This window comes from Vicugna pacos, chromosome 25, assembly GCF_048564905.1.
Source record: "Vicugna pacos chromosome 25, VicPac4, whole genome shotgun sequence".
In the NCBI taxonomy this organism is placed as follows: domain Eukaryota; kingdom Metazoa; phylum Chordata; class Mammalia; order Artiodactyla; family Camelidae; genus Vicugna; species Vicugna pacos.
Window position 1 is genome coordinate 24,449,040 of NC_133011.1, and position 26,569 is coordinate 24,475,608.

At 37.0% G+C, this 26,569-nt stretch overlaps 1 protein-coding gene across 3 annotated transcripts in view; it reads left to right on the forward strand.

Annotated features, from left to right (window-relative positions):
• The window catches only part of COL14A1 (collagen type XIV alpha 1 chain), a 184,328-nt gene that overhangs the window by 111,404 nt on the left and 46,355 nt on the right, over positions 1 to 26,569 (forward strand). For all 3 annotated transcript variants that reach the window (XM_015245410.3, XM_015245407.3, XM_015245409.3), the window contains exons 34-40: positions 2,766 to 2,924; positions 10,867 to 10,944; positions 13,123 to 13,209; positions 19,277 to 19,330; positions 22,707 to 22,802; positions 23,958 to 24,011; positions 24,409 to 24,462. In XM_015245410.3, coding sequence (XP_015100896.1) covers positions 2,766 to 2,924; positions 10,867 to 10,944; positions 13,123 to 13,209; positions 19,277 to 19,330; positions 22,707 to 22,802; positions 23,958 to 24,011; positions 24,409 to 24,462 — 582 coding nt within the window. The remainder of the gene's footprint in view (positions 1 to 2,765; positions 2,925 to 10,866; positions 10,945 to 13,122; positions 13,210 to 19,276; positions 19,331 to 22,706; positions 22,803 to 23,957; positions 24,012 to 24,408; positions 24,463 to 26,569) is intronic.

Consider the following 26,569-nt stretch of genomic DNA (forward strand, 5'->3'; position numbering starts at 1 on the left):
TATAAGCTACCCTTTGGAAGAAGTTCATAAAACCTGAATAGTTGTTTTGATTCTAACCTGGCACTTGTGGTAGAACTCTGTCCCTTAACATTTCACATCTCTGAAATACTTAATTTCGGTGATCACTGGAGTAGACATGCTTCCTTCTAACATTTACTGTTTCCTTTGTGTTTAGTGAATAATCACACTGATTTCTGGGCTGTTAAGGAACGCAACACCAAGACTGTCCAGAGAGCAAAACATTTACTAGGTGGTGCTGCAAAAAGCCTTGCCTCTTAACCATACCCTTCTTATCCTGTCAAGTGGAGGGAAGGGATACCACACAGTTGTCTTCATCTTGGCTTCGTCTCCTGACCTAGAATGTGGTCAGATCTGTCTAATTTACACAACTTTGCTACTTCCTGGGGTTTTGAATACCACAACTGCGTAAGAACAATTGCATAACAAAATTCTTACTCTTATTTTTTGCATCAGAAAAGTTGCACAAAAATTTTTTTTCCTAGTTTCATACGACTATATAACCAGAAGTACAATGCATCTTACAAACACATGAGATGCAGGTGATTTATTAGTTCATGGTTCCAAATTGTCCTGTGAGAAATTCTTTGGAGTTATTGTCCTTTATTTATCAACTTCTATTTTATCAACTTCTTCTAGACATGATTCTTTGCTTGGTTAGGCAGAGTCAACTGCAAAGTAGTCAAGAAATACTATAGGGGAAATGAAAAGCATGTGAGATTTCATCAGTGTTTGCTTTAAAAAACACACTGCCATCTTAGCCTGTGGTATAGGCATGAACATGTCATTCTCATTCCAGACACTGCTTCATGAATCTTAGGTAAACGTTAAGCTTTACTTACCTTACTAGAAAAACTCAAAGACTAAGGCTAATTGAAAATTGGTTTCAAATTTATATACCTTCAAGTTTTTTAAAGTTGTTTGAGGAAAATCCTTCCTTCATTTTGTTAAGTGTTAGCAAAGCCAAACAACCAAACAAAGTAAAGGCTTATCATATAACAAACTGCTTTATTAACAGATCAATGAATGGAAAATATTGATGCATATTCAATTGGTAGAGATCAAATTTGATTTTTTAATAAACTTATATTACAATTGAATAACTACTTTACCCTAATTTCTCATTGATTTTTCCATTGGCTTTACTTTTTTACACTTTGGATGTGCAGTGTGGCCCCAACGTGCCTTTCAAAAAAGTTAATAATGACATAAATTGAACCTTAAGTGCAACCAAAGAAGCAGAATATATTTTAAAACCTTTCAATGTCTCCTTTTGTCAAGCAAAAACTGTTTTATTTTTAATATGTGAATAATCTCCCCACAAGAATGATAATAATTCTTAAAGCATGGATATTATACGTTAGGTTGTCTAGCACCCAACATGAAAATTTCTGTAACTTACAATAAAGAAAAGTATTCCAAGGCTCAGAAAAGCACCAGAGTCAAATTATTCCCTTCTAAATGATGGTAAAGGGGATGTTAATTAACTTGTCAAAGCAAGTAATGTGGGGGATTTCCTTTAGCATGTTTCTCTTTCTGGTTATGGTTAACTTTTGCAGAAAAAAAGAATTCTCAAGAGCCTCCACTGTTGACTTAAATTATTTTTATATGATGTAACTTAAATAAAGCACTAAATAAAAATTAGTCTAAATATTTATGCTTTTAGTTCCTATGCAAAACAATGAAATAAAAATAAATATGTTGCATGAAGCCAATAAAATTAAAAATAACGTTATTTTAATACGAAAGATGACATTACTTCACTGACATGCAACCTCTGCTCACAACGCAAATACAGTGCTAGCTATATAACTCAGAACCACCATTCCCATTGTCCCTATGCTTTTTTTCTTTGAACTACCATGCTGCCTTCCCTTATGCAGTTGTTTGTACCTTCTTTGGGCTTTCTCTTGATGTGGAAATCATCATTTGCCTATTAATTCCCACTCTTTCAGCTCACTAAATAAGTAGACTGTCCTGGCAAGAGGTATTCACAGGGCAGATGTCATGGTAAATTGAAATGCGTTTATAAGCACTGAAATATCACAGCAGAACTTACAGTGTTGTTCGTCTAGAATATACTTACCTTTGATGATCATCTACATGGAAACACAGATTTTTACAAATCCTCTCAAGAATGTGTAGACTCCTGAATATATTACCGTGGACCTCCGGATTCTAGAGACTACAGTTTGAAGAAAATTGCATTATACATTAAACCAAAGAGCATTAATTCATTTGGACCTGGAGTCACCAGAAAGCATTCCTCCTTTTCTTTTGAATTCTAGATCTCCTCTCCTCATCTTAAGTTAAATAAATTATCAAAGTGTGATTTGCCAACCACTAGTAATATCTTAGTTTTTTTTTTTCCTGGTGAATCAACCAGCATTTAAAAAAAATTTTTTTGTGTTTATTTTAATGTGCATTCAGAAAACGCATAACTAACAGAAATCTTGTGATTTCAAGATGTTAGTGTTTTAGAGGAAGGCTAGATATTAAAAAGTGAATCTTTTCAAAATAATTTTAAAGAAAAGTATTAATTACATAAAAATAGGGATATGGTACCTGAGTGTGGGACAATCATGGAAATGGTAAAAGTATAATTTTTCTCCTCAAGCAAAATGCATAGAGACAGAATTCCTTCTCTTCTCTTTCATACTTTTTGGTGATGAGTCATGCAATTATGTAAATTTGGTTGATATTTTCTCCTACTTCTTACCTCCTAAAGCATCTTTACTTTTACCCAGCTACACATTGTTGTCAGCAAGACTTTGGCCAAAGTGGTAATTGACTGCAAGCAAGTTGGTGAGAAGGCAATAAATGCATCATCTAATATCACATCGGATGGTGTAGAAGTCCTAGGAAGAATGGTTAGATCAAGAGGACCAAATGGAAACTCGGCACCAGTAAGTGGATAAATAAGTGAAATTGTGTTATTGTTATAAAAAAAAAAAAGTCCTCTTAAAATACAATTATCTGTTTTCCAGCGGAAAAATTTGGTAGAAGGATGGATGGTTGGAGGAATAGATGGGTAATAAATAGACTGGATGGATTGATGAATGGATAGATATATAGATAATGACTTCTTCCGGTGAATTAGAGCATGAACACACAAATCTCTTGGCATGTGCTTCTGCTATATTATAAGGAGAATGACCCAGGAATTAGACTAGTTTATTTCCTAAATGCATTTTAAAATTCAAATAGTAAAATAATCATATTTTAAAATTCAAATAAAATATTGTGGCATAGATGGTTTATTAATGAGAATCAAAACTGTAAATGAACCTCATTTATATAAGCAAACACAAATTTGTACAAAATATGTGGTTGTTATACACAGGAAATTGACATAAGCCTCTCATTTGGGTTAGATTTGGGCATTTTAAAAGTAGGTTTTTGCTATTGCTAATGTAAAGTTTACCCTTTAATCTAATAATTATTGAAATAACAAATCATTCTAAGGTACATTTTTCATCATGCAATATGGAATTTAAGGCTAGGAGACTTCCAACTGGCAAAGAAACCAAATTCCCTTTAGTCACTACCCACAAAAAAGAGTGGTGTACACAAGCTGTTGTTTTAACAACACACATTCACAGCTAATTAGCAACATTCTCTAATTTGAATCATTCAAGAGTTAGAACCAATTATCCTGGAGGGAATTTTATTTTTGGAAGCAGTTCCATTTATTCAAATCTACATTTCTCTTGTGTGGAACAGAATAATCAAGTTAATTATGATTTACTATTATGATGATTTATTATTATTGTAGCACACAGATCTGTAGAACTAGCCAGCCATATGGAATTTTAGAAGGACCTGGTGGTTCTTAAAGTTTTTTTAAGCTGAAATCCCTTAGTGCAAATGAAATCTTCTAATATATCAAATAAATGAATGCGATTAAAACAGACCCATGTTGATTGAATGGAAGAGGGGACATGGGGTAGCAGGTGTCCCCACACTCCAATGATCCCTAAGGGAACTTCAAGGAACACAGTTCTAATTTCATTGCTCTAGAATAACCCATTCAATTTATGCACTAGGAAACAGTCCCCGAGTGGTAAAGGGGTTTACTTCGGGACACTTTGTTGTTTCACGGCATTTCTCTTTGTTGTAACAATAGACATGAAATCTTTGTGTACAATAGGGGAACGCTAATGCTTTCAGACCTTAATAGATGCATGCTAATTGATTTAACTACTTAGCTTTTAAATATCTTTACAAGTTCTTTTGTCCTACTTTGCTTTGGAGAACTATAGATTAGATGTTTGGAAAGAGAGAATATGAACAGCTGTGGAAGGCTCTTTTGTTTTCAGTTGTGGTAAGAGACTGGTTAAGAACATTTACATAATATTGAGGAGTTACCTCCTCTCAATGTGTGGTATTTCATGCTGATTAAGAAACACACCACCTTCTGCTTCATGGAGGATATTTTAGTGACAGCACTCTCCAGAGTTTATAAGGTTCTCGAACTAGCAAACTAAGGATGCTCAGATGGATGGATGAATCAACTCTAATTTAAGAAAAAGAAACAATTCCAAGTGTATGAGATTATGATCCATATCACTTAGTACAATTGTTTTTTTTTTATTTTAGACATAATGCATATAAAATCCCTGACACTTAGTAGGCATTCAGTGAAGAGTATCTATTATTATTGAAGGATGTCCACAATATCTTTTCCATTGTACCTATTTTAAACCTCTAGGATTTGCTTAACAGCTATTTGTAGTCACATATTATTTTCTTGATCTTCCATATATCTGCATTTCACATCTCCACCCAGAGTATAAATCCCTCGAAATAGAAACCATGTCATGGTCTTCACTTGCAACCACTTACTTCTACCCTACATCACAATATCTAATAAATTCATATGAACAGAGCAAGTTCTCAAGAAACGCTTGATAGAAATTAAATAGAATATCATCTATTTGAATAGTATATGTTCTTTCTTAAGATGCTGTTTTGTATATATCGTCTTCCATGTGTGGTACCAACAACAAGCCAACAATAATTATCATACCTTCTCCCAATGACAATTTGTATTTTACAAGACAGGTTTATAATTACAATAACTACACTTCAAATTATGCTCTATGTAGTAACTGTAGTCCAAACATACCACCAATTAAATATTAAAGGCTTTACTTCTGAAAGCAAAAGGGTAGGTTTCAGGCCTACCAGTGATGAATCTTTACTTTTGGCCATGAAAGAAAAGCAATTAAACAGAGCACCCTCTGTGGTAACGTCCACCCAGTAGCAGACAAAGGGGAATTTATAGAAGTCAATAATTAAAGAGTTCTTTGTAGAGCTAGTAGAAGAGTTGTGGCTTTTGTTGGAATTTTACTAAATAGATTTTCAGTCTACCCACTTATTGAGGAATTTGATTCTGTTGAAATGGATGATATTAGATTAGATCTCAAGAATGTGATTGGAAACTCACTTGCTTTTTTTTTTTTTCTTGGCTATTACTTTATTGTTCCAGTGCAAGGCAAGAGAGAAGCTTCAGTCTTCAGTCTTCAATTTAGAAATCACAGATTGCTAACATCATCTTGATATACATATATAGTCTAGCACCCAGCAACAGGGAATGTGTAATGTACAAGTTATAGATTATTCCAAGAGACTTAAGTACACAAGAGAAATTAGTAGTTCATAGGTCAGCATTCCCTGATGAATTTAGCAATGATTCAAAAAAATGCCAGATGATGGAAAAACTCTAAATTTTAAGTCTTTGAAGACTATTGTCTTTTTAAACCAAAGTTGAGTAGAGGAAAGATTAATGAGTTTAGGAATACAGTAACTACTGTGTTGAAATTACTCATATTCGTAATAAAAACAACTTGTCTTCAGCAATGCAAGATTTTACAGGCAGCAGAAGTCCCTATTGGGACTAAACTAATAAGCAGGTTTAATTTAGCCATCAAAACACACATGGGAATTTTATTTACAGATTAAAGCTTTTATGTAGGAATCAGCAGTAGACTAGTCCATGATCCTATGGAAACAAGTGTTTTTAAATCGCAAGAAAATTACTGTGTTTTCACAGGAATTATATCTTTTAATCCTTAAAATGATGATAGTGGCTAATATTTATATATTTTTTCAATTTTTTAAATATATATTTTATTGAAGGGCAGTTTACAATGTTGTGTCAATTTCTGGTATACAGCACAATACTTCACATAGAAACATATATACATTCATTCTCATATTCTTCTTCACCAGAGGTTACAAGTTATTGAATATGGTTCCCTGTGCTATACAGTAGAAACTTATTTTTTATCTATTAGTGGCTAGTATTTAATGCATGCCTACTATGGACTAGGCAGTGTGTGCTTTTCTGAGATGACCTCATTTAATCTTCTAATAACCCTGGGAAGAGATACTTATTCCCATTTTATTGGTACAGAAACTAAGACTTGAAGAAGTTAGGGAAGGATCCCTTTTCAAAAGTGGGGAAAGTGCGATAAAAGGCTGTGCCTGAGTTTGCATGTATTACCTGCCTTCCATACTGAGCTCTTTTCCACTGAGTCAGACTGACTGTGATAGAACTTAAGTCAGTGGAAAGAATCTTGTCTGAACAGCATCAGTGTCTGTTCGTTGGCAAGTTCAAAAACTCGCCATTATTTGAATTACAACCTTGAAATAAACATGATCAAAATGTTCCCCCGCCAAGCATGTCTACCCCTAAACGTTCTAATTACTACCAACAAGTACAACAGCTGTTAATCTTCATCTTCTAATTTAGCTAGTAACATCATGGTTTCCCTTAAATTCAAGAAGTTGATTAAAAGTAGATAAAACACTATGTTCACTAGCTGACAAGTGATAAATGCTTAATGAATCTTAGTTTTGAGGTGGGATCAACAAAAGTTACACCCAAATCAAAAGCAGAAGCTTGCTTAGGTCCCCAGCACTCTTTCTCCTGTGTTCCCGGGCAATGTAAAGCTCTCTGAATGTGTGGGTAAGTTCAGGTCCAGCTTGACTTCATAGTATAAGCTTAAAAATGTTACGCTAGGAAAAAATCAGAAGAAATCTGGTCATGAGTGGCAAGTTGAGCCAAGAGTACATTCTAATTCCCATTCACAGATCACAGTGTCTCAACTGCCAAGAAATATTTTAATCTTATTTTTATGCTAACATTTGACCCCACATGACTTGTCTTTTGTGCTACACCCAGACAAAAATGTCCAATAATGAAAATGAGCATTTGTAATTGTCTAACTATTCTCTTGAAAGAGATTATAAAAAGTGAAAGTGGGAGGGGTTTTTCTTTTTTTTTTTGCACAGATAATATTTTTTCATAATGTTCAGTTAATTACAAGGGGGGAAAGTTCCAAAAGTAAAAAGAGGCTGACTCTTGCTTTAGTTGCTTGAAGTGTGATTTATTTTGAACCACACTATCTTGCATTTTCAGGCACTCAAATATAAGATCTTTTAACATATCATCTCTGAAATATTTCCTCCATAATTTGTATAAATTTGTATGTAATTGCTTCTGGAATAAAAGCCAGATTTTTCAAAAATCAATCCCCAGAAATGTGCCTTAGAAAAGACATCTCTAATAAAGGCTGAGGAATCTAAACTATTACGAATGCAAAACAATTGTGAATAAATTTGTTGTACTCACACCAAAAAGACTGCTGACTTCATCTAACTTGCAAAAGAAACGACAACCCACAAGCATTCTTCGAATGATAGTGTTAGCTTCACTCAGCACTTAGTAGGCAGTCAGCCTCTTGCATAAATAAAATGAACTCATAAGAATCCCAGTAAATCAATAGGGTAGAAGAAGTTTAGCCAAAGGTTTGTATGGAGACATTGTACTGTTGTAGGAGATTGGGCGATGAATGTTTATTTGAAAAACTTCAGGAAACCCTGGTGTGTCCTAGGACTAGTGAAAGGCCTTTGATTTAAATAAATCTTTCCATTCACTAAAATGTTTTTACACTAAGGGCTCTATTCAGAAATGGAAAATTTCTTAATGGATGAATGACTTACAGAATCAACTGAATCTATGTACTGCTATCATAATAGGACCCATTTAATAAATGTCCCCGGACAAATGGCATTGTAAAGTTAGGCTAGAGTGTCTGCATTTTAAACATTTCACCAAAGATCTGTTCACTACAAAATAAACCACGAGAAAATGAGGTGTGCTGTTCACTTCAATTTTGCAATTGTTTTCGAGGATCTTAAAAGGTCTGGCTACAGAGTGAAGGAACTGGCAGCACCATGTCTGGGAGAAAGGGGACCGATGAGTCCATGACCCTGCAGTCACAGAAGTTCCAAATAGGAGACTCTTTGGACACAGCAATCACCCCTCCAAATCGGGCACCACCTCCTTCAGGGCGCATGGGACCACGTTCAATCTTACTTACTATTTCTTGAGTTTATTTTTCATTCAGTTATATAAAATAAACCTACGCTTTTCCCTCCTCCTCTTATGACCATGAAGCCTTTAAACTCTAAACAAATTGTAATGCCTCTATTTAGGAGTCAGATTTGGATTTGCTACGGGGTGAATATTAATAGAAAGTCCGTATGTTTCAAGTCCTTCTGTAAAATATGAAGAAAAGTGCTCTTAACATTCTATGTAAAATTGTATTGTTAAATTTACATTGCAAGTGAAAAAAGAAAAGAAAAGAAATGAGGTGTGCTGTTCCAATCCCAACCAGAATTCAGCTTTCAACATGGGCTTCAATCACTTAGGGTTTTTTTTGTCCCAGGTCCTAATTTACAGAATGGGGTTGACATTACTATTCTCATACTTCATGATGGTGATTAAAAGAGTCAATGTTAGAGGTAAAGTCCTTAGGATTGTGCCTGACACATAGGAAGTTTTCAATAAATGTTTGCTGCTATTATTGTTATTTGCTAAGTTTTTTCTCAACCAAAATATTAAACAGATATGATTATTGTGGAAAAAAACTAGTATTATATTTCTGCTCTCAATACTGCATCACCTTCGCTTTGATTCCACTGTTTTGGCCTCTGTTAATATAGCCTTCTGCAGCTTGAAGATCTATTAGGCAAGCGCTGTCCATGTTACATTAAAATAATATTTATTATTTATAACTCTATTCCAGGAACTCTTCTAAATATTTCCAATTGTGAATTCACTTTATTGTTACGGCTACTATTGCTACATTAATGAATAGCTACTGTCATTATGCTAATTTTACAGATAAGGAAAATTGAGACTCCAACACATTAAGTGATTTGTTTAAAATGACTTAGCTTGTGGGTGGATTACACCCAGGCAGTCCAGCTCCATAGCCTCCTAACTCCTATGCTCCTTGAAATATTTTGTTGCTATTGTTGTGTTTCATGAAAATCAGCAGCCGTGTTCTTTAAAAATACTTTACTTTCAAAAGCCTAATTTTTTAATGATTATAATTTGGCTCTATGGTTGCTCTAAACAGACTCAGATACCACATCCTTTGGGAACAATTTTTTTTTATTATTCTGGAAAAAAAAAAGAGTAGTGAGCCATGCACATATTTCTTCAAGCAGCACAATAACTGTATATAGAAATAAGAAAACATGGTGTTTTGATTTATGGATCTGCTTTCAATATTTAAGGGTTATTTTATTAATCTTGCAAAACTCACTTAGGGGAGGGATGTTTGCAACCACGTCTTCCTGGATATAACAAGAGAAAGCTTGACTTTATTTTCTTTGCTGTCACGTAGGGCAGGCTCTTTTGTGATGCTGCATGCATTGATAGTAACCTGTTTCAGTCATACGATCTACTTGGGTATTCTCATTTTTATCCAGGGGACCCTTGACAGGGATGAGGGCAAATAAGGCTCCAAGAGCTTCCAGTTCTTGCTGAAAACACCACTTGCTGAAGGAAAGCTACAGATTTAAAATGAAAAGAATTTCATTCTTCTCCCAGCTCTGTAATTGATTTTAATATTTGAAAATAACATAGGAAGAAATATAGTATTAGAAATGGTTGGGTCATGAAGCTACTGTGAGCCCTTAATGATATTATAATGATGTTTCTAAATATTTCAAAATATACATGTAAGTTTTTGCCAACATACATGAGTAGAACAGGACTGTCTAAGTATTTACAGTGTGATCAACGGCTTAAATAAAAATATACTTTGCACAAGTTCTCACAGTCCTGTATGTGAATCTGTCATGACGCTTACCACATTGTAAACAGTCCGTGTGTGTCTGTCTCTTACTCCTTGTGAATTCTTTGAGGGCAGTACTCTGGTTTTCATTTTCATCTTCTGAAGGTCTACACGGTGTCTGGCTTGCATTACGCACTAGAGAAAAAGTTGCCAAATATATGCACAAGTGATGGAAATCAGAATTAATTCAATAAGCTTTCATGAATACCCACTGCGTGCCCCATGTTATGATAGAGGACACATAGATGAATAAGTGCCTCTCTGCCCTTTGACGAGTTCCCAGTCTAAGGAAAAGAAAGTACGAATAATGGCATCGTATGGTGGGAGATACGCTATAAAAGACATACAGAGAGTTGTGGGACTACAGGGTACTTGGAGTAGCTGTGATGAACAGTAGGGAAGATTTCGACAGAGGTACTGAGGTTTTTTAGGTAGAGATGGGAGGGGGCAGCTGTGATAAATAAGGGAGTCTGGAAGGTAGATGGAGTAACTACTGATAAAAATCTTAAATCACTGTGTGTTTGAGAAACAAAATTAGGTTGATATTGTTGGAATGACTTTTTAATTTATTCACCACAATAAATGTACTGATGTTCTATTTATGTAGTATATACTATGAAATCATTATAATTACAAGCACAAAGGATCTATAGATCTTTTATTGAATGACAACTTTCTTTTTAAATTGCAGTTCCAGTTACAGATGTTTGATATTGTTTGTTCCACATCATGGGCCAATAAAGACAAATGCTGTGAACTTCCCGGCTTGGTAAGACTTCTTCTTTCATTATTTGGTCTGTTCTTTATTGAAATTTTCAAAAGTTGTATTTAATGCTCCCTGAAAATGAAATCGTGTTTCACAAAAGCCATGTCAGAGATAATTCATTGTGATGATAATGAAAATTAGAAGGAGGTATGTCTGGAATCAGCAGGACACACTGACACACATGGTGGGAACTGCCCAGCTCCACGGGGTGCCACTTACTCAGAGTCCAGATGTTCCCAAGTGTCACGGTTCATGAAGACTTTAGTGTCACAATGCTTTTTTTCATGGCACCCCTGAGCCTAGAGAAAAACCTGACAATTCTCTATATGAGATCGTTAGATCCAAATATCTTCATTAAGTCTTTACATCCTAACAACTCAGTAGCTGTGTAAAAAAATAATGTATATAAATTGAAATTCTGAGATTATATATTTTATTTTTAAATAACCACAGTTGCTTACTAATGGGATGGGTGTGCCTGTTGAGAATGCACAACTTCTCATATCTTGGAATCACTTCTTTTTCCATATTGATTTTTCCCATAATACTTGCTTTCCTTCACAGGAACTGCTGAAAAACCAAATTTGCAAATATATGACAGCATCAAAAAAAGTGCTTCAAAATCTAATGTTGAGACTGTGAACCACCTTGAGCTAGTTTTTCATATGAAGTCCAATGGATGCTGAGTATTGGGGTTTCTCTTGATTTTTTTTAAACACTCGGGGTGCCCCTGTGAGTTTGCGTAGTGCCCTAGGGGATCTTCCCACATAGTTTGGGAATCAGTCATGATCTATATAACCTATGCAATAATGCTGGAAAACCAAATCTTTTCTCATTATTAATACCAAATGTAATTCATTGGAGGGTATACCTGTGCATATAAAAACATTCATGTTTTAGGATCCTAAGGGTCATTGAGCGGAAATGTTGACCTTGTTGTGGCTGGACAGGAGTCAGGTCAATAGCTAAACCTGGAGACTGGGCATGGGGAAAATTTCAGCAAGTCTAAAAGATTTGCTTTTTTAAGACCGTATACCGGATCACATCATCTGTTGCAGGCAGTAAATTCATGGTGATTATGTTTAAGAAGGAAGTAACTTCTTTTTTCGTTAAAATAAATTTCCATTAAACTCTGGTGAGGAGTTAAATCAGATACACTACGCTGTTATGCTTAAGAGCAGGTAGATTGGAAATTGGAAGGGGAAATACTCTGAATCTTGCTCTGTATCAAGCAAAATGTGATCACCATGTCCCCTAGGAAGGACCCAGCCCTTCTCAGAGCTCTCCTTTTCATGTCTATCGCTGAAGATGTGGAAATCCCATGGTAGAAAGACATGGATGGAGACACAGTCAAGAGCAATGGCAAAACCATCACTGAGTCTCTGGTCATGGGAGGCCTGCTGTCAGCCTTATTTAGGGGATCTTTCAGGATGCTTAAGTTTGTATTTCACTCCAGCCACCCAAGATATCAGGATAGATATGTTAGCAGAAGTTTTTTTCCGAAACTTTTCATGAGCTGAAACTTTTGACTATTGTGCACTGTTTAGAGAAAAGCAAGTAAGACCCTTCGCTCAGCTTTCTGGGGGTTTCTATTGTGAGTAGTTTAGAGACTGAGATTATTTTCAACTCGATAAATTAATTACCACCTGTGCTCTGTTCGACTCTAACTTCTTTCCCCCAAAGTCTTCAAAAATGAAGCTCACTTTCTCTCTATCCAAAGGGACTGAGGAACCCTTTGAAGTTCTATAGTTTCTTAACCCAGGGTGGACTTCTATTTGACTGCTACTCTAAATGGGATATTCACAAATCCACAAAAAAATAGCTCTTAGCAGGTGCTCTGTCTTCCTCTACACTCCAGTGGCTCATTCAGATATGTTCAGATTGACGTTCATAATCCATCTTGTAGTGTCACCTGGCAGCAGAATTCTCCAAGAGGAAATGACCTTCTATCCCAAAGCTTTAGATGAATGCTGTGATGTTTTTCCTTATCTTCAACCCATTCACTGCTTTTTTTTGAAAAGAAGAGTTTATGGTCAGAAGAAAATATTTTCCACCTTTCTAGACAAATGCTCACTTAAGAATTTTTGTAAAGTGTCTTAAATTGAAGTTTTCTTTGAAGTTTATAAAGCCATTTGTATAGACTAGCTTGTTAACTAGTTATGCTAATTTTTTCCCCCTCAGAGGGATGAGGAGACCTGCCCAGACCTTCCACATTCCTGCTCCTGTTCTGAAATCAACAAAGGGGCTCTGGGACCAGCAGGCCCACCAGTAAGTCTTGCCTAGTTTGGGCTTAAGTGTTCTTTAGTAATATTTACATCAGTCACTTGTTGCATGTCTAATATGGGACAGCCACTGTGCTAAACACTTACTTAATCCTGTGAGCAAACTAAAGCACAGAGAGGTCAAGTAACTTGCCTAAAGAACACAGCCTGGAGGAGCTGCTCTTCAAATCCAGGTCCCCCTGATGCCTGCAGATGAGGCTCTTAACTGCTGTGCCATGCTCCTCTCACAGTGCTGTCTAATCAGAAGCTTCCCTTTTAAGGCCTAGGCTTTGTTTTCGGTGTGAATGTTCCAAACATTGGCCCTCTGCTTGCAGCTGTAAGATTTACATATGCTCCCTCTGCCCATTCTGTATCAAAATTTATATGTGAAAGGAGGATTTCAGAATCTCTGGGAAAGTTACCTGATGTGAGCATGAAGTTTTCCACTGTGGACTGGAACTTCCTACAGAAAGGGAAGGAGAGAAATCGAGAGAGAGAGAAGAAAAGAGGGAGAGAAGAGGAGAAGGAAAACATTTTTTTAATATAAAATATATATATAATTGCACTCTCTGGGTCTTTGAATTTACCATGATAAATCTTTTGTAATATGTCTAAATGCTTATGTCTAACCGGCTAACCTGGGGTGACCACTGTTTCTTTAAAATAAGTATGATATAGCTGGTCTGTGGTTAGGAAATGGCAAATGTATCGAGGCAGAAAGACAAAGAAAACAGGGAGGAGGTGCATGAGCAGATAAAGAAATTCAGACCTCGCAGGAGGAATATTCTGATCCGGACCAGTGCTTGCACACGGCTTGCCATTGGTGGCCGGGCCCAGTCAGCATGCATGCAGTCGATGACCCTCACTGACAGCTGGCTTGCAACATGAAAGTTGGCTCCACGTTGACCCCACCTACATAATTTTCCTTCATTCATGTACCACACTTCCTATTCTGAACAAAAAGGAATAGAACCTACTGAATGTGTCTAGACAATATCCCACTAATTTCTCCTTTATCTTTGGCACAGAGAACGTTCTTTCAAGCTCTGGATATAGAACCCAAATAGGTACTTTTGATAGTTGTTACCGAGATTGCTAATTGCCCCCCATACTCATTACCGCTGCCTTTTAAAAATAGTAGGATGCCCTGAGTTTCAGCCAAGCGCACTTGGCTGTTCAGCTAGGGATTTGATTATTTGCGAGTAAATGTGACCTTATGACTAAGTTCTGGCCAGTGAGAGAGAAGGTATATGCAGTCACCCGGGTGGTTGTTTTTAAATGAAAACCAAATGTCCTCCTTAACCACGCTCACCCTTCTCAGCAGACTAGAGTGGGAACACGTGGTAGTGAATCCACTTTGATAAGCAATGTCCTTGGGCACAGCGCAGCAATAAGATGGGAGCAACCGAGGTTCCACGCTGCCCTGCTTGGTAAAGCTACTCTACTCTGCTGGACCAGCTCAGGTTTTAATATAAGAGCATAATAAACCTCCTACCTTGCTTGAAGTTTTAATATTGACGTCAATTAAAGCAGACAGACAGCTTCCCAAACTAATAAACTGAGAGTGCAATTCAAGATTAGCAACTATTTTCTCTGAGCACTTTTCCCTGAGCTATATGACAGTTTTATAGCTTGCATTGTTGCTAGGGAAGAGCCAGCTGTCCGTTGAATTGTCATTCTTCTGTGACAAATCTTTTCTCCCTGATTGCTTGCAAGATTCCTCTGTTTTTAGTGATCTGAAGTTTCACTGCAGTACGTTTTGGTGTGGATTTTTGATGTTATTGTTTCGCTGTTTTGGAAATTTTTGGTCTTCATGAATTTGAATTCCAGTGTTTCTCATTATATTTGGATTTTCTTAGTCATTATTTCTTTGAATATTGCCTCTCTCCAATCATCTCTGTGTTTTCCTGAAACTTCAACTAGAGGCACATTAACATTTGTAATTTTACTCTGCCTTTTTAACCTCTTACTTATTTTCTGCTTGTGCCTCCAGTCTTTATTCTGGGTAACGTCTTCAAAGTTACTTTCTGTGTACTCTGTGTTTAACTATGGTTAATGTGATATTTAACCTATCTATTGCACTTGTGATTTTGATTATTGTTTTTAACAGATGTACAAGTTATATTTTGTTCCTTTTCAAACCTTCTGGTCATTTGTACAGTCTCTTCCTCTTTTGTAACACTTTCAAAATTATTTTTTCTTTAAATATATTCAGTATGGTATTTACATTCTTTATCTGATGATTTAAGTATCTCCAACGTATGTGGTTCTAATGCTGCCTTTTTCTTTCTTTTTTTTTTTTTTTGCTGATTTTACTCATGCTATCTTATTTCCACATGTATTTTGTCATTATTGAGATATATATTTGAATTTGCATTACTGGAAACTTTATCTCTGGGAATATTTTGAACCCATTTTTGAGCTGTATTTCCCCGGAGCATATATGTGCCTGCTTCTGCTAAGCTCCTGGGTATACAGCCAACTGAAAACCACCTTAAAAGTTTGACTTTGCAGTTTCGTGTGACCCTCACAGGCCATGTAAATTCTGGTTCCTTGATTGTATGCGAATCAGCTTCTGGGTAATATTTCTTAGTGGAGACATTTTCTTCTCCTCCCAAAGCTAAAGTGGAAACAATATCTTGATTCTCCACCTGCTAGTGGGCTTTTTTCATTTTTTTTTTCCTTTTTCCCTAGCTCATTCAGAGTGCAGTCTTTCAATTTCCTCAGCTTTAAAGAATGTTTCGTATCCTACCCTCCCCCACCTGTGATACGTCCAAGTTCACATTTCGTTGCCTTGTGTGGGCTATAACAAACACCCTTTGCAGCAAACCTCAACCATCCTTCCGCATCGTCCCCCATGGCAGCCTCAGCGCACATGCCTGCTGCTCCAGCTTTTGGTTTCTTCTTCATTCCTGATACTTGAAGATTCAGTTCTTAATTAGAGTAACGTTTATTTTATTTCAAACAGCATTAATAAGTTTTTTAGCTGGAGGGTTTTCAGGTTTTTTCATCTGCGATGCTGCTGGAACAAGTTATAAAATATTTGCATATGACCTAAGAGTCAAACTTTTTAATGAGAATAGAAGCAGCAGAGAAGTGAAAGAGAAGTGTTGAGCTCTGACTTGGGGGTGAAAGAAAAGGTGAAACAGAAGAAAAACTGTTGGCATTTTTTAAATGTCAAAAGTGTAATGAACTACTTGAAAAACAGTATCACAAACAGTATGTAATAAACCTTGTTTGATGATTTTATATAGTTGTCATTTTTCTTATTCAAGAATTTACTCTGCAGTATTATGTGCCAGTAAAACTCTAGAAGAGCTAGAGGAAGGTGTGGATGAAAGAACCATATTCTTTTTGCTTAGAATAACCCTTTCTTATTGAAAGGATGAAAGTTGACACCACAAAAATTTGTTGAGTTCTTGTTATATACTCAGTGATGAGGGTTAGGGATAAGGTAGAAAATTAGTTAGAAGTATTTTAGATACGATACTTCGGGTATGAATATCTGTGAGCCAGTTGAACACATTTGGAGAAAATCTTCAGTTAAAAAACAATCACTTGAAATGAGCAAACAAAATTTAAAAGGTGCCAGAGTGGGAATGTTACTTGGGATGCCCTGGGTTGGTTGCGAGAAACAGAAAATTTGACCAACACAGTAGTGTAAACAGTTGGGACATGTGGACATCCATTGTTTACTCAACAAGAGGCTTAGAGACAGATGGTCCCAGGGCACATATGTCTGTTCAACAACTTTATCAAGACCAGAGCCTGTTCCAGCTTCCCAATGTGCTCTCCGTAGGCTTGTGCCTTCTTGATCAAGTTGGCCCAAACTGATTCGCATGCCCGTTCCTGATTGCAAAGGAGGCCAAGCAAGCAAACCTTTGTCTATAGAAGGAGAAATAAAATGGAGAAGAAAATGGAGAAGGAAGTCAGGAAAAACTCTTTGATAGCCAACCAACAGTGTCTGCCACAGTAGGGAAAAATATTCACATTATCTATAACAGTTAAAGATGTAATATCCAAAGAGATGAAGAATTTCTGCACGTTAAAGAGGAAAAGACTTGCAACCCAATAGAAAATTGGGTAAAGTACGTAAGTAGGTAGTTGTGCTGATACGTAAAGCAATATATATTGCAAATAAAATGCAAATGGATAAATGTTACAAAAAGGTGCTCAACCACAGTAGTTTTAAGGGAAATCAAAATAAAAATAAGAGTAAAGTGTTATTTTTACCAGTCAGGTTGGTAAAAAAAGTAAAAGTTTGACAATATCAAGTGTTGACTGAAGCTCAGAGAAACAAGGACCCTCAAACTCTTGGCAAATAAATAAACTGGCACAGTGTTTTTGGAGCACAATTTGACAATTTATCCATCAAAATTTTATTTAAAATTCTACTTGTTGATATCTTTTTTTTTAATCTTGTCCTTCAGATTAAAAACATTTTTTATTGAGTTATAGTCAGTTTACAATGCTGTGTCAATTTCTGGCATACAGCACAATTTTCCAATCATACATGAATATACATATATATTCATTTTCATATTCTTTTTCCCCATACTTGTTGATATTTTAAATATTAACATTTGTACCTAAATATTACAGTTTGTACTTATGGCGATTTGTGAGGATGTTAATTGCAGTATTGTTTAGATAGCAAAAAATTGTCAGGAAAACTCCTACACTTCCAGCAACGGAAGAATGGTTAAACTATCATATGCCCAGGGTTCAGACAACTACTCAACTCCTTAATAATAAGTTTGATCATATGTTTTGTCACGGAAAAATCTCTAAAACATATTAAGTTTAAAACCCCAGAAATATATAAAAAGTGTGATATCACATATGCAATCTACATATAACAAATAGTACCACAAAAATACTATAGGTCATATTTGCTGTAGAAACGTATACACAGGCATAAAGCACAATTTTATAATTAGAAGTTAAAAGTCTGGAAGATAAGCAACCAACTGATATTGAGGAGGGGAGTGAGTATGAGCGGTTACAATAAACTGGAAGAAACCTTAAAGATCACCTATCCAGTCTTTTCCCAAGTGGTGCAAGTGTTTTGCTGATGGCACATGAAGTAATTTTCAGGAGTCAGGGACATAGCGTGAAATAAACTGGAGTCACATAGTGAGAAAGCTATCCCGTTTTCAGTGATCTTTTCTTCCTTCTGCTCAGGTGAAGACAATATTCTCAGTCTGGTGCTCATATGACCCTTCTAATACTTATTCATGTCCCTTTTCAACACAGAGCAAACCCATTGCCCGCAGACCTTATTAGGAACAAGATCTAGCTAGGTTTACTAACATTGTCATAGTGTATTTTTAAGGTTACCTTCCGTTCTGACTAAGTAACGTGTTTTTCTATCTACCAGTACTATAATATTTGCCTATAAATGGATTTATTTAGTGAAATAGTGAGTAAATTTAAAAATATTCAAAATGAGTATATATGCATATATATGCACACATATACGAAGAATATGTTCACAAAGAATACATATACATATTTACATATATGCATATTTTAATGTATGTACATATATATCTATATAAAGAAAATACAATTAAATCATATTTCAGGCAGTGGAGTAATACGACAAAAATCTTGAGGGGAAATGCAAATAACTGAAGTTTCAGAAACACTAACTTTTTACAGTATAAATAAAGAAAATTATATTATTATTTTTATATGCTTGTTACAATTTAATTAAATAACTTCATCTCAAAGTCATGGTTTGAGATATACACAATTTTAGATTAACAGTATATTTTTATTATTTGCTTCTATTAATAGCAGTCTTACACACTCAAAAGATCTTGTAGCTTTTTTTAATTTAAAGGGATTTGGCATAGAAAGTTTTCTCAAACTATGAAATAAATCACTGGGGAAAGGTGAGTCTGGGGGGCAGATTCCCAGTTAAGGATCATGATGAATGTACACCATTACACACTGTGTTGGCCTCTATACAAAACAAGAATTACATAATCCATATTATTAAGGAAAATGAATGAAATATATTGCTTTCAGACTTGACTTTGTGCTAATACTTAACATCTGTTTGCCAGGGTGGTCCAGGACTCCGAGGACCAAAGGGCCAACGAGGTGAACAAGGTCCAAAGGTAATGTTTCTTCTCCCTCTTATATCACCAGCCATAATATAATTCTGGTGTTAAGTAGTATTTACCCTTTGCAGTTTAAAGCTCTTTATATTTTTAATGAAAGTTGTGTCTAAGACTTTTCCCTTATTTTAAAAGCTTGTGATTTTTTAACAAAAAAAATTAGTAACTTAGTAAGAAGAAAGGTTTCTGGGTCAGAAATAGCGTGTCAATGTTTTGAGTGATTTGCTACCCAAGGTAGTTCTCTCTCTTGAACATTCTCCTTTTCCTCTGTCTACAACAAGGATGAATCTTTGGGGGAGCACTGAATCACAACTAGGCAGCAGTCCTCTGGGTAATTTCACAGGTTGTAGACTCCTCTTTCTCCCTTCCCACTGTGCATAATCAAACACACAGCTCTATCTTCCATTTTCACTGCCCCAGGCCACCAAACGTGGTGGTTCAGGTTGTACACTGTACAAAGGCACCAGCTAAGAGAACCATGTCGAGGCACACATTTTTCCGCTTTGCACAAAGGCACCGTAAGGGATGGCAGAAGCCCAGCCACTAATTGAGTTCGGGTCTCATCATCTTCTATCTGGCTTTTTGGCAGATCTTCTAATTGGTCTCCTGGCTCCAGTGGCTTGATTTTTTTATTGCTGCTTCACATCTGCCCCCAGATTTATTTCTTTAAAGTTATACTGGATCACATCATACTCTTAAAACCTGCCGTTACGTGCGACTGCCTTGAGAATACACGTCAGCCTCCTTGGCATAATTTGACTCCCTATCTCGCTTATTCATGGAGAAGAGAACATGGCAACTTTTTTTACTAGAAAATTGGAAACAAACGGAGCAAGGTAGGAGAGAATGAGGAGGAGAAAAGGAGTAAATGAAAGAAGGCTGAAGATAAGTACAATCCAACTCAAAACTCAAACCATAAGGCAGCTCCTTTTTCTGTTTTAGTTTTTGGTATTGTGACACATTTTCTCAGGCAGAGACCTGATGTATCTTACTTGGCTCCATCTCTCATGTGCTACAAGGGAGGCCAATGGTTTGAAGGCCTCTTCTCAGGCAGTGATACACTAGGTCTTCCCCGGTTTCACCCAAGGGCAGTGCCATGAGCTTCTGAGGATTCTGAAACCCCTCCCCTCAGCACCTCAAACACCGTGATCCCATTGTGTTTCTAGTGTTCTTACTGGATGATGATTCTGAACATGAAGACATGTTAGGAGTTCATAGATATTTGATGATCTCAAGATTTACCCCTTTCCTCTAACAATCCATTCCCACAGGACCACTACTGATGTGGTTATTTCTGTGTAATAATTTTGATGAATCATGGATGCAAGTATGTAGTGGTTTAAGGAAAAAGTCTTGTTGGAAAAAGGATGCTCCTTTGTCCATCAATGTGGACAGAGTAGGAACAGATAAACTAAACCTTCTGTATGGAAAGCCCCAATATGTAATATTTTTTATTTCATGGCTCTATATTTCAATTGCAGCAAAAAGATCATAAGAAAGTAGAAGCTCAAAGCAGCCCTGTCTCTGGTCTTTTCTGGTCATTTTTGTCTCATACTTTACAGAATAAAAATGGGACTACCTACCTTCTGTCCTTCTACTCCATTTTCAATTCCTCAATAAAATGCAAATAATATTATTCAACTATTACAAAGAATAAATAATATTCACAAATCACCTCCATGTCTGTTCCATCATATTTTAAAAAACTTAGCTACCTCTACCTGCCTCTAATACCATGTTTCTTGTAAGAATGTTTTCATTCAGTGCTTCTGCATCCTCACCTCCAACATAGTTCTTTTTGGGGGAGTCCATAAACTTTTTATAGCACCTTTATTCACAGTAGCAAAAAACTGGAAACAGTTTGAATGTCCGTCATCAGAAGGTGAATGAACAATTTTCTGTCCATCCATGCGATGGAATACTCTTCAGCAATCAAAAGGGACTTACAACTGAAACATGCAACAACATGGGATGAACCTCAAAATCTCTCTGCCGAGTGAAAGAAGCAAGCAGGAAAGGAGTGATTAATTCCATTTACATACACTCTTAACCCACATGATTTCTGTATCCCTAGGAGTTCTGTAAAATTGCTCTCATTAAAGTCACCAGTCTTCCTTGTTACCAAATTCATGGGCTGTGGTTTCATTCTTATCTTGGGATTTCTGCAGCATTTGGCATGACCGGACACCTCTCTATTTGAAATTTCCCTCTCTTCTGGCCTTTCCTGCACCACTCCACCCGCCATCTTTATTCTCCTCTTGATTCCTCGTCTTTTTCGTTTAAGATTCTTTCCCAGGCTTCTCGTTGTCTCCCTTCTACCTGGTTGTCATCTCATCTTTATCCATTTCCTTTTTCACTCTATCAGCAATCTCCTTAGAGATTCTCACCCAGAAACTTCTCTTCAACTACCCCCAAATCCACCGCAGCTCAGATCTCTCTTGACCCTTGAACAACTAGACGTCCCCATAGGGTTATGCTCACACACCTAAAACTGAACAAGTCTCCGGCTGCACCCGTATTTACCCCACTTTACGCCATTTTTCTCTTCTTCTGTGTTGCTTGTCCTGGGTAGTGGATTCATCGATCTCACATTTAAGATTATTCCCAGGTGTTGGGAATCTTAATTTATAAAAGACTAGCTTTTGTTGGAGTCACAGAATGAGAGAATGTGAAGATGAAGTTGAGGATCAGTAGATTTACGGGGTCTAAGATCATAGAGGTGGTGCCGTTTTGGCAAATTACAACAAATTCCAAACTGTAGAAGTCAGAGTTGCTAAAGTGAAAGGAACGTCTGATCCTGAGAAGAAAGGAAATCATGCAACGTTGCGCCTAGGGCAGGTTATTCAGTGGACACGGAAGAGGCATAGGTGATGGCAGGTTCATGATGAGGAAGAAAACAGAGGCTAGGTGCAACGTCTTCAATAAATGCAGGGGACTGTCTCAGAGATGGAGTGTTTACAGTAATGAAGGTGGAGAGAATGTGGTTCAGCTGGGTACGGTGAACCTTCACAGACCAAGAGGGTGGTCTTATATCGCTTACATCTTTTGGATCTGTTGTGGAGTGTGGGGGGTCTAGTTACTCACATAATTGGCACAGTGTTCTTATTTATGGAGGCAAAAAAATACATAAATAAATACAGTTGCAGTAGCTCCTATGGGTTTACTCTTTTGGCTTCCTGATGACACTTTGATGGGGGGGTGTGAATCATCTGAGGCTTGCTGTCTTGTTATGCTATGAGTGTTTTATGTCTTAGGAAAAATTATTTAATGAAATAAATTATAAATGCCCTGAGCAGAAATATCTGGGTAGCAGGTATTTCTGGGCACCAGAGGGTTTCACTTACCTCCGGGGTGACTTTCCTCTCTTGTCTTCCAGGGACCAGATGGCCCTCGGGGTGAAACAGGCCCTCCAGGACCACAGGGTCCCCCTGGACCCCAAGGACCAAGTGGTCTGTCCATTCAAGGAATGCCTGTGAGTTTGTGTAAATAGTCAGATGGATTTTACTGTAACCACTTTTCCATAAGTTATAGAGAATGAACTTTTGTCTTCTGAGCCTTAATAATGATCTTTAGTCTCTACCAGCCCCTAAAAACAAGAATTGAGAAATGAAAATAACAATGGAGAGTTCATTCTTTAGCCAATTTTTTGTTCAGTGAAGGGGGCCTCTTACAAATCAATACGTGCCTGGGGATTAGGTGTATCCACCGTAGAAAAGAAATCGGGTCTTGACATGCATGGCCCTTTTGCTCGTTTGACGAAGTCCTTAGTGTGTGTGATACAGTCTAGAAAGTAACAAACATGATGCAAATTTAAGTTATTCGTTTTGTATTTGTAGTAATTGTGGAAATAGATTCACGGAAGTCATCGATGTATGATCTTTAGCTCAACAAGCATCAAAGTGTGATGCCCCAAGTATGAGTTTTAGATCATAGACAATACACTCTCTACAGCCGCCTTTCTTTGAATAAGCTGTCTGTACCTTTGAAAACAAATTTAATTCCACTCGCTGATTTTCATTAATCTTCCTGGAAGGATCTAGATTTAAGGAACAAAACCAGCCTCTGTAATTGGTATTTGAAGCCTGATGCTTTTCAGCACCTTTTTGAGCAGCCTTTCTGTGCCTGTGGTTGGGTCTCTGTGGCTAAGAAGTCTTCCTTTCCAGAGCTCTTTTCACATTTTAGAAAGCATTGCCCAATGCCAGTGTGTATGATTACTGCTGCTACTACCAAGTATTGGTGGTCTTGCTCCCTGCCAGGTACTCTGTTTGCTGTTCCATTCTTACAAATTTCTAGTCAAAACAAAAGAAAAATCTATGTAGGTATGAGCTTTAAAATCTAAACTATAAATAATACTGAAATGGTCAAGACTCCTGTCATATATTTACAGTGTGTGCTGAGCCCTATCAGACTGGCTAATCTGTGTTTAAACTATTCTCATATACAAACATTTAGCTCCATAAGAATGCTTACATAAGTGGTGTTACTTATGTGAGAAGTGAAGTATGTTGTATTTGGATGTTAATGTGAAAGCAATTTAATGTTGCAAACGTTAAGAGTCAGTGGGGAGAAAGAGAAGTCTGAGAATTTACCTCTGTGAACTTAACCTCACGTCTTTTTGAATATTCAGGGAATGTCAGGTGAAAAAGGAGAGAAAGGAGAAACCGGTCCTCCTGGCCCACAGGTATTAGTTTTTTTGGTTTTTTTTTTTTGTTGTTGTTGTTATTGTTGTTTTAGTCTATTGCTCTCAGCTCTAGAGCTTTGCCAGGGGATAATAAGGCTGTAGCTCCTGAAGTCAGCTGTGGTCTTGGCAATGAGTGGTTTCTATACTGAGGACCGTTACCCTGTATTCATTTACCTGAAGCCCCGTTGTCAGAGGGGCCTACTGATGCTCCCCAGGGTGAGCCCTGGTGGGGAACATTTCTTGCCTGTGAGTAACTTCTGGGTTCTGAATTCTCCATCACGAAGACCTCACCTTTATGCTCTCAGCTTTGTTTGGAGGCCTTGATCTATTTCAGGGAAGCTGGGTGACAGGGTAATTGATTTCCACGATTCTGACTTCCTGTCCTTGCTCTCTCTAGGGTATCCCGGGAAGTGTTGGTTCACCAGGACGCGATGGCTCACCAGGCCAGAGGGTAAGGACACGCTCAAGGTTGCTTGTTAAATTAACATAGTAGATTTCGCAAAAAGTCACTCTTTGCTGCTGGCAAGTTTCTATGCAAGGAGGTCAAATCAGGTTTTTTTTTTCCTTTATCTTTCCTTCCATCGATCTACATTCTACCTATTCTACATCTCTCTCCCTTTACTGCTGTCTTCGATGTCCATTACTTTCCTCCAAACCTAGAAACTTTCATCATACCTGCCCAAATTAGCCACACCTCTTTCTGAACGTTCCTATAACCTGAGTACTGTTTGCACTGAATTCTGTGTGTTGGTCTAACAGATTTTCCAGTTGTTTCAAATTCTCAAGTCACAAACCTAAAGGAAATCAAAAATCATATGAATTGAAATTTAATTATGACCATCTGCAGTATTCCCCATATGTTTAATATTTGTTAGTTATCAGTTCATTGAATCCATTCAAGTGGACAGTGGTAAAAGAAAGTATAAGAATGGTGGAGGGCTGAGTTAACATCTAGTGTTTGTTTAGTCAACACATCTTCACTGAGCCAGGTTTGAAATTCTTGTCCTCAAAGAGTTTATCGCTTATTGGGAGGAAATAGAATCAAATAAGAATCTGTAATATATGCTATAATTGGAGTATTTACAGAGCCCTATGGGAGCATGAAGAATAGATAATTAAGCCAGACTTGAAGGGTCAGGGAAAGCTCCCCAAAAGAGGCACCATGTAGGCTGAGTCTCAGTTGAGGGAAATTAGTCAGATACATGAGGAAAGGAAAGCTATTGCAAGCAGACAGAATGGCATAGACAAAGAAGTGGAGTTGGAGAGAAGGTGGGCCATTTCCACTACTGCCCATGGTTCAATATGACTGGAGATTAGAGTGCAATGTGCAGTGTGAGTGTGTGTGTATGTGAGTGTGTGTGTATGTGAGTGTGCACATGTCTGCACACACCTAGGTGTGGAGAGATTGCCAAGAGAGATGAAGCTGAAGAGCTAAACACAAATCCACTTAAATCATCTGTTCTTTTTTCAGACCCAGGATTTTGAGCTTTCACAGATAGGCAATAGGAAGCCATTACATTTTCATCAAGAGAGAGAGGCTGACCCTCCTTTAATGGTCACCAGTGTAGACATGTGGGCAGCTACACAGTTTCTCTCAAGACTGAATTATATGCAGTGGCAACCACTTAGATCCAATCCAGTGAAAGACTACATATTTGGTGACATTCACTGGTATTTTGGGGGACAGCTAACCTACTAGGTTAGTAAATGATTGGCTGGAAAACATACATCTCTACTCAAACAAGGCTACCTTTAGCGATACTGCTCAAGAATGAGGAAACTATTTTTTCTATAGAAGTGTAGGTGTGGAGACTTAAATTTCTTCCATGTTGGGTTTTGTTTTTTGTTGGATTTTTCTTTTTGGTTTTACATCAAACTTTTATTTACTTAATCTCAGTTTAGTCTCTATCCATCCATCAAGTGGAATTATTCAGTCTGTAAAGCATGTCCAGGTAAGTGTATCTAAAGGAGGCATTCTCCAAAAGTTAGATTTATGTAGGTTTCTTGTACATGTGGAAGGAGTGTCTGAAAGTATTTATGTGTTTTGGCAAAGGGCTTAGGCTTAGATCCTGTGTGGTTACACACCTAGATTCCTTCATAATTCCTGAATCTCTGAAAACAGCAATTCTAAAGATTTGGTTCAGTGAATTTACTTCATTTGTCTATGCATAGAGTCTAGTCTGGGCAAAGACCTCCCAAATCAAACATACTGGATTAATGTCTAGATTGTGTGGGTTTGGAATTCTTTAAAAACCAATATACCAACATAGACTTTTTATAAATATTTTGTCATTCTTCCAAACATGGCTTCTTCTACAGGATAAAAAGTCTTAGAGCTGTAGTGAAGTGTTGAGATACCTGTACGTGGATTTTATTTCCCTTTCTCTCTCAGTTTGGAGGTAAAACTTTCAAGTATCTCTAATCCTACTTTGAAAAATTCTTGGATGGGAATGGAATTACTTTTTAGAACTGGTTTCCAGAGGATACTCATTATTTATTTATTTTTTATTTTTTAATTGAAGTACAGTCAGTTACAAAGTGTCAGTTTCTGGTGTCCA